Source organism: Urocitellus parryii, chromosome 3 (genome assembly GCF_045843805.1).
Source record: "Urocitellus parryii isolate mUroPar1 chromosome 3, mUroPar1.hap1, whole genome shotgun sequence".
NCBI classification, from domain to species: Eukaryota; Metazoa; Chordata; class Mammalia; order Rodentia; family Sciuridae; genus Urocitellus; species Urocitellus parryii.
The window spans coordinates 217023757-217032627 of NC_135533.1; the positions used below are offsets into that span (position 1 = coordinate 217023757).

General features: G+C 66.1%; 1 protein-coding gene across 1 annotated transcript; it reads left to right on the forward strand.

Moving 5' to 3' along the window:
- The first annotated feature begins 3486 nt into the window (after positions 1-3486).
- On the forward strand, positions 3487-4548 carry Znrf4 (zinc and ring finger 4). The gene has a single exon (XM_026404253.2). It carries the CDS (start codon positions 3487-3489, stop codon positions 4546-4548), a length of 1062 nt encoding a protein of 353 aa, XP_026260038.2.
- Positions 4549-8871: the final 4323 nt, after the last annotated feature.

The following is an 8871-nucleotide window of genomic DNA, read 5'->3' on the forward strand; positions in this document are numbered from 1 at the left end:
CAGAGCCTGGCCGCCAGTGATGGTCCCTGCGCAGAGGACCCCACAGCTCCTCGTGGGCACAGAAGCCTCTGGAAGGACGAGGGAGACGGAGCCCTTCCCTCCCTGCCTCCCACCAGGAGGGCGAGGAGCCAGGTTTTGACTTGGCGTCAGTCAAGGCTTAGATGAGCTCAAACTGTCCCAGCGGCCCAGTCTGTCCCTCCTCCCGTCCCCATTCCCCAGTCTCCACCATGGCTCCCTGCAGGACGACTGCCCTGGTCCTCAGGGCCACCCTCACCACCCTTCAATCTATTCCGCCAGAGACAACGTCAAGATGTGAGTCAGTCCCTGGCCCCCAGAAATCTTTTTTTTTTTTTTAAATATTTATTCTTAATTTTTAGGTGGACACAATATCTTTATTTTACATTATTTATGTGGTGCTGAGGATCGAACCCAGTGCCTCGTGCATGCTAGGCGAGCGCTCTACCACTGAGCCACAACCCCAGCCCCCCCCAGGAATCTTGATTGCACCTGGAACACAGGGAAATCTTGCTGTGGTCCACTAGGACCTCCAGGGTCTTCTTTCACTTTCCTTACCCATTCTTCCTCATGCTCCCTCTGTGCCATGGCCCTGCCAGCCGCGTTCCCAGCTCTCTGGCCTCACTGGGGCAGCTCAGCTGTATCCAGGAAGGTGGCATTTGACCTTCAAGCTGCCTGAATCCTCTGTGTGTCACCTGGAGCAGGGGTGGGGCTGCAGGAGACAGACGGACAGACACAGAACTAAGGAGACAGAGAAACCGAGACAGAACGACGAAGATAGGGAAACAAAGGACACAGGGACAATGTGACAAGCACATGTCCATAAGGAGATGGCACAGATGTAGGTGACAGAAGATGGACACAGAGCACACAGTAGAGTGCGGGTGGCGGCAGAGGAGCCAGGGCCATGGGGCGCTTGCCGCCAACTCCCCTCAGCCACTGGCGAGGGCTGCTCCCTGGGTGGGACGGACTCCCCTGCCAAGGCCCGGGGGCTCCAGCGGGCAGCAGTGGCCCCGGGCCGGGCTGCAGGCGCGGGGACAGCAGGTCAAATGGACAGAAATGGTGAAAACGGTAAGTGAAGGTCTGCAAGTGGGGCCAGGCCCTGGGTGCCACCCCTGCTAAGGAGGTGCGGGAGGGACAGGGTGGCAGGAGAGAAAGGGAGAGCCAGGCTCTAGCCAGCAGGACTGTTCCAGGCAGCAGATGGGCAGCGCCTTCCCAGCTCAGCCACCAAGGCAGCAGGCGCCTTGCTCCTGCTGGTTCCTGGGGGAAAGTCCCAGGACCAGCTCTCATTGGACCAGGCTGGATCACATGTTCTACCATGAGCCAATCACTGTGGCTGGGAGAATACAGTGCTCTCATTGGTCAGGCCTGGGTCATGTGGCAAGGAGCCGGACAGGTCTGCTCTTTCCCATGCACCCTTGGGAGCTGGACCCTCATTGGCCCAGCTTGGATCACATGTCTCCCCTGAGCCAATCACTGTGGCTTGGAGGATAGCCACACTCTCATTGGTCAGACCTGGGTCATGTGCCTACCCCGCAGGCTGGCTGCCCTGCCCTGCCCCTCGACGCTCAGAGTCCACTTGCGCCGACAAGAAGAGCCCTCGGACACGCTCTGCTGTTGGCCCCAAGCAGATGTCGCCAGAAGTAGGTGGTACCATTGTCGTCCCTCACTGAGAGGCGAGTCGGGCCCAGAGGGCAGCGCAGACTGCGGGTCGCCAGCAAGAACCGCGCGCGACGCTGGGGCCCCCGGCGAAGCTGAGCCAAGGGCCGGAGGAGCGTCGCCATCCGCAGCGAGGGGGAGGCCGCGGCTGGAGGCAGCGTCGTGAAGAGCCTCCCTTGGGAAGGCTGTGGTCCGCGCTGGCCTCCGTTGTCCAGACCCTGACGTGAAACAGGAGAAAGCAGCAGCCCTGTCCCCCCCCTCGCCAAAATGGCAAAGCCAGCCTCCCCGGGGGCTGGCAGTGCCAAGGCGGGGGACCCCACCCCTGGTGCTTCTCCCCGCGGCCTCCCTGGGCTTGGAGCCCACCCTCCGGCCACTGCTTAGCCTGAAGATAGGCCGAGAGGGGGCCTAGTGGGAGCTTTGCTCCCGGTGGCCAAGCTGGCCAGATGCAGGCCTGACCAGACTGAGCCCAGCCCAGACAGGACGAGGCAATCCAAGAGGGAGAGAAGCACCTTCCTGATTGCCATTTCGAGTGCCTGGAGCCAGCCGCACCTGAGGCCCACTCTCCAGGTCTCCTAGTGACACAAACTGACGGGCTCTCTTAAGTCCATGACAGTCCAGTGGTAAGATGTGGACGGACCAGAAAGATGGAGAAGGGAGTGTGGCACCTCCACTCCCCGACTCCCTACAGAGAGGAAGCTCCAGGGTGGGGCACCTGATGTCCCCAGGTCTGCTCTGCCCGCCTTCCTGAGCTCCACCTGGCCCCCACCCCGCCCCCCACACTGAGTTTGAAGGAGAAGTAGGCGTGGTGGCGGGTGCTGAGTGCCCACAGAAGGGGACTTAGCGCCCTGCCGGCGAGCCCGGATTCTGAATTTTATGGTCTCAATCATAAAATGGGGGTTGAGGACCGCTGGTCCTTTCACAGATGTATACCGAGGACCTACTATGTGCCAGGGGCTCTTCTGGAGGCTGAGGACAGCCGAAGCCTCTCCCCAGTAACTCGTGGTCCATGGGGGAGGCAGACAGTAGTCAAGGCCCCGCGCTTGAGGGACGCGCAGTCAGAACGCGGAGGGGGCGTGCAGGGGCTGCTCTGGATTAGGTGACCAGGGGACTGGGCTCTGGAGGACGGAGGGTCTCCAGGCACAGGTGCAGTCGTGCAAAGGCCCTGAGGCAGGGCAGAGCCGTGCTGGAGGCCAGCAGGGAACTGTGGCTGGGAGGGGGCTGGGGGCAGGGTAGGGGAGTGGCTTTGGTCTTAAGAGCTGAACCCATGGGGGGCAACAAGCCAGGTCCTCTGGAGTCTCAGAGGAAGGTGACAATGGCATCTTCTCTTTGGGCTTTTGAGGACTGAACCCGTGTTGGGGACACTGGTCCCTCTGTGGGTCCCTGAGTGCTGGGAGCTGAGGTGCGCTGAGCTTTGAGCGGGTTTTCAGAGGCGCCTGGGCCCAGGTCGGGGCCTGGGAAAGTCCCAGCAGCCCCAGGCCCAGGTGGCAGGACGATGTCACAGAGGCTGGAGGCATCTAGAACCCTGAGGGCTCCTGGCTCAGTGTCATCTGGCAGAACGGCTGGGGGGCAGGAACCCCTGAGACCAGGCTTGGGTGACACCATGCTGGCCGCGCTGCCCCGAGCCGCCTCTGACTAAGGCCGTCCGGCCGCAGCCCGTTGCCCGCCCCTGCCGGCCCACCCCCGCCGCCCAGCGCCCCGCGTTCCCTGCCCAGGAGCCCCGGAGAGGCCCCCGAGATGCCCCAGGGGCCCCTGGCGCCCTGCCCTGGTGGGACCTAGGCGGGAACCGCAGGAGCAGCGGGAGCAGCGGGAGCCATGGGGTGGCCTGGCCCGGCCCTGGCCGCGCTGGTCCTGGCCGTGCTGCTGGGGCCCTCGCGGGCCGTGGTGCGCGCCGTGCTGGAGGGCAACGGCAGCTCGGTGGACTTCGCCGACCTGCCGGCCCTGTTCGGGGTGCCCCTGGCCCCGGGGGGCATGCGGGGCTACCTGATGGAGGCCAAGCCGGCCAACGCCTGCCAGCCCATCGAGGGCCCGCGGCCCGGCAACCGCTCGCTGGGCGCCATCGCGCTGATCCGCCGCTACGACTGCACCTTCGACCTCAAGGTGCTCAACGCGCAGCGGGCCGGCTTCGAGGCCGCCATCGTGCACAACGTGCGCTCCGACGACCTGGTGCGCATGGCCCACGTGTACGAGGACCTGCGGCGCCAGATCGCCATCCCCTCCGTGTTCGTGGGCGAGGCCGCCTCGCAGGACCTGCGCGTCATGGTGCGCTGCGACAAGTCCGCCCACGTGCTGCTGCTGCCCGACGCCCCGCCCTGCCCCGACCTGGACTGCCACCCCGTGCTGGCCATGTCCTGGGTGCTGGGCCGCACCCTGGCGCTGGTGGCCTCCACCTGCTTCATCCTGCGCCGCCTGTGGCTCTGGGTGCACAGCTGGTGGCCGCGGGCGCCGCCGGCCAAGGCGCAGGCGAGCCAGAAGGCGCAGGTGCGCACCTTCACGCGGGCCAGCGACCTGTGTGCCATCTGCCTGGACGAGTACGAGGAGGGCGACCGGCTCAAGATCCTGCCCTGCTCGCACACCTACCACTGCCGCTGCATCGGGCCCTGGTTCTCGCAGGCCGCCCGGCGCTCCTGCCCCGTGTGCAAGCAGTCGGTGGCCAGCACCGAGGACGGCTCCGACTCCACGGTGGAGAGCTTCGGCGACGAGGACGCCTCCCTGCCGGGCCACCAGCCGCCCATCTGGGCCATCCAGGCCCGGCTGCGCTCCCGGAGGCTGGAGCTGCTGGCCCGGACCAGCCCCAGCCGCCACCGCAGCACCACGTCCCTGGGGGCAGCAGACACCGCAGCCGCGCCCCCCGACAGGCCCCTGGGGCCCCCCTGAGCTGGGGCCCCCGGTCTGACCCCGTCCGGGCGTGGGGGTGGCGACGGGTGTTTCTAGAATAAAGTGGGTTTGAATGTGGAGTTTCGCCCTGCGCTGCTGTCGGCCACTCCGGCTGGGACCAGGAGGGACGCCCCGCCCGCTCGCTGGCCCAGGAGGCCCTCCTGGGAGCCCGGCCTCCCCTAAATAAACGGTTACTTTGGAATCACCTCGGGTGTCCAGAAACGCCGTCCACGTGGGGCGAGAGGCCCCCGCCACGGGCGTCTGCGGCCGGACACCTGGCTCTGGGAGGGACCCACGTGCCTGCCCGTCACCTCGGCTCCCCTCTCCCGCCGGCCTCGTGTTCCCGCAGCACCCGGAGGACCAAGGACCGAGCAGCCACGCTGGGCACCTCACTGCCCCCCGACGGTGCCCCAGCCCAGGGTCTGACTGTCGGTTGGTGAGTGGCAGCGGAAGGTAGGAGGCCACGGGATGCCTCCCAGACCTGACCACAGAGGGCACCCAGCACCCCAGGGCCACCACGGCGTCCCCTGGGGCCTCTCCCCCCTGCACGCACACCCCTCCCTCGCTGCGTGAAGCCAACACGGTGGCTTGTCCCCTGTAAGTGTCCCTGGCTCTCCCTGGTCATGCTCTGGCCCTTGCGGCGGGGACACAGACGTGGTCACAGGCCACGGCTGCATGCTGGGGACCGCCACCCAGCTCCCCAGCACATCACAGCAGCCTGTCCAGTGCCACTAGGAAGGCCGTTCCCAGGGCTCGCTGCCTTGGCCACTGGGGACGGCCATTGGTGGCCAGGGCTACCAAGCAAGGGCAGCTCCAGGCCCGAGGCGGGGGGGACATGGGACAGAAGCAGCGAGGGACGAACGGAACAGCCAGGGGTGGGTGGGTTCCAGCACCCAACCCAGCAGCACAGCACCCAGGGCTCTTCCTGCCGTGAGCCGGCCTGTAGGTGGCTTGCAGGCTCCGGGCCACCTGGAACTGGACTCTTTACGTCCTTTTGTCCAAAATCCTCAGCAAGTGGGCTGCTCCTGGGGCCATGCAGCTGCTTCAGCCCCAGCTCTCACATGTGCATTCCAGGCAGTGAGGAGGGACTTGGTTCTCCCTTTAGGGATGCTCTCCAGAAACCCCACACTGCGCCGCGGCCACACTGCCTGGCCCGGAGGTGGGCTGCAGGGAGAGTGATGGTGCCGAGTGGCCAACTGCCCCGTGAGACCCAAGGGCACCTCCTGGGAGTGAGGGCCTCCTCCAGGCAGGTGGGGGGGAGCCCACGCGCCTGGAAATAAGCCCTCACCGAGGCCCTACTGTGCGCCGGCCGGGAGGCCCACTGTGCTCAACCCATGTGGCCTCGGCCTCCCACCTGGGAACTGAGGCCAGACGCCCGGGTGGCTCCCTGAGGGCACTGGGCACAGTCTGGGCCCGAGGGACCCCCCAGCCTGGCTGGACACAGCTGCCCAGAGCCAGGGGAAGAGCGAGGACCGACCCCTCCAACCTGGGCCTCAGGGGCAGGAGGCGAGGCCCCCCACGCCCTGATACAGAAACGACCCGGATGCCCTCAGCGGCGCCCCCAGGTCCCGCGCAGCCGGGCACGCAGCCAGTAGGTGCTTACTGTGTGCACGCACAGCTCCCTGCCTCCGCGTGGGACCTTCTGCCTCTGGGAAGGTGCCAGCTTCTCCCAGCCTCCTCCAGCCTCCGTGAGGCCGCGCTGCCAAGGACTCAGCTGACAGAGGCCGCCGTGCCAGCCCCGCGCCCCCGCCCGGGCTGCTGTCCCAGCGCCGCGGAGGCCCCTCCTGCCCGTCCCCGACACGCGCCTCCGCGTCTGCTGAAGGGGGAGTGGCACATGGCAAAACGGAGGCTCGGAGGAGGCGATTGAGGAGGGGACTAGGGACCAGCAGGTGCCACAGGCAGGGGGCACGCGGGGCGCCAGGTGCGCTGAGCAGAGACCACGCAGCGGATCCCGGGCACAGGGGCAGCCGCGGCCGGGCTCAGGGAGGGGGGAGGACTCCGGCGCCCCCAGGCCTGAGCCCTGCGCTTGGCGATGGTTCGTTCTACTCCGCCGACGATCCTGGGCACCCCTGGAGCGGGCCTCCCCTTGTGGCCTCTCACCTGTAGGGTTTGGGGTGCCCCGCGCTGGCTCCCCGTTCCCTCCTGCCTCGTCACACCTCCGCACACCCCGCAGGAGACGCAGGTCAATCCCACCCTCCAAGTGAAGAACAGAGAGGTTCAGCAAATCGCTGGAGGCCACACAGCGTGCCAGGGCCACGCCAGGGTTCCAACTTGGGTTCCCAGCCTCCTGTCCCTCACTCTTCCCTCAACTGGCTCTGGATCCACACTAAGGAGCACCTACTATGTGTTCAGTGCTGCACTGGGACATGGTGACCAAGGGAGTTCCTTGGCCGACTCTCAGAGTTTGCTATTAGCTGTTAAGGGGGTGGCGTTACGGGGGTGTGGTGGAGACAGGGTGATCATGGAGGGCGTCCCCAAGGTGGTGACATGGGGCAGAGACCTGAGTGCGGCAAGGACTCGGCCCTGGGGAGAAGTGGGGAGATGCAGGGAACAGCATCCAGGTGGAGGGAACAGGCCGTGCAAGGCCCCGAGGAGGAGCTTTGGAGGCGCAGCAGGGCAGGAGTGTGGGGGGCCCTTGGGCCAAGAGGAGGCTGGAGGGGAAATGAGGGCTGAGGACACAGGATCCCGGCCGCGGAGGCCAGTTTGAAGTCACTTCGGGGAGCAGTGGGCGGTGCCCGCGGGGTTCCAGCTGCACAGCAGAGACCAGGGGCCTTTGGACCTCCGAGTCCTGACAGGGGCCTGTGGCCACTGCGCCTGCGCCTAGGGCGCCTCCGACTGGCCGCTGAGCCGCGGTCCTCTTCACCGCGGGTCCTGGGCTGCCCACACCCCGCGCCCTCCCGCGGCTGCGCGGCCTGGACGGTGGGTTCCTTCCGCCCCTGCTCACTAAATCGCTGACAGCCTCACTGAGTTGCAGAGGCTGGCCTCAAACTCATAATCCTCCTGCCTCAGCCTCCTGAGTTGCTGGATCACAAGGAGGCACCACCACAGCTGGCCAACCCCGTTTGTTAGAGGAGGGAACTGAAGCCCAGGGAGGTCAGGTATTTTTCCCTAGGACACACAGCATAGATGGGACAAAACTGGGATGTGGATCCAAAACGCCTATCTCCGGAGGTGGCTTGCCTCGTCCATGCCGTCCCCACTGACCAGGGGAGGAAGGAGCGAATGAATGGACAGAGGGGGGGTGGCCCGCCCTCCCCCACTGTGCGGCCTAGGGCCTCTCTCACCCTGGATCTTGTCCGGGTTCCTCTTCCCGACTGGCTTTGCTGGGAGCCAGGCCTCTCCAGTGCAGGCCAAGAACAGGGTGTCCTCCTCCTCCTCTACCCCACACCCTCTGCTCCTGGTGATAGAACCAGGGAGGGGCGGGGCTGCTAGGCTGTTCCCAGTGGTCACTGGAGGAGGCCACAAGGACGCTGGCTGTGAAGAGCTCCACCGACCGCATCAGGGCTGGTGTGGAGGCTGGGTCCTCCGCCCCCTCCTCCGGGTCCCGCCTCCCCCCAGCCCCGTCCTCCCGTGCCCACCCAGGAGGGGAGGACGTTCTCGGGAACAGATGGCGCCCTTCCTCGCCCAGCGCTCTGCCAGTTAATTAACGCCGCCTGTAATTAAACTTCCCACAAATTAGCTGTCAGCCACGCTAAAGGGAACCGTCCCTCTCAAATGCCACCTTGACTCGCTGAATTGTGCGCCTTGTCACAAAATAATTAAAGGCAGGGGAGGCGCCGAAACCCGGAGTCGCCCTGACGTCTCTATCACCGTCCGCGGCCGAGGGCTCCCGGCCAGAGCAGGAAGGCAGCTGTCTGTTGAGGTCTCACCAAGTCACTGTCACAGGAAGGAACCTCCACTGAGAGCCACCGCGTGCCAAGCACCGTGCTGGGGATGACCGCGGCCAGCCCTGACCCACTCTGCCCCTTCCCGGATCTCATGTCCCCCGACAGCCTGTGCAAAGGCCCAGGGGCAGGATGAGCTGCATGATGGAGGGCCAGCAGGAGCCCAGGAGGGGCTGGGAGCCACAGTCTGTGCCCAGAGGAGGCGGGGCCCTCTGGTGGCTGCAGGGAGGACAGGATGGGGAGGAGGACCCGGGACCCCTGGTCACCTGGGTGGGGATGGGGGCTAGGATGGGGGTGCGCCTGGCAGGGAGGTGCCCGCTGTGCGGTCTGGAAGGGGCGGGCAGAGCTGCTCACCCCAGTCCTCTGGCCGTCGATGAGCGAGGTGTTGGGCTCCGCCGGGCGGCCGCCTTCCCCAGAGACGCCTTATCCACCTCTCGCT

What these genes read in the sequence shown, in the direction of transcription:
- Znrf4 (XM_026404253.2), top strand. Translation starts at nt 3,487, where the DNA reads ATGGGGTGGCCTGGCCCGGCCCTGGCCGCGCTGGTCCTGGCCGTGCTG.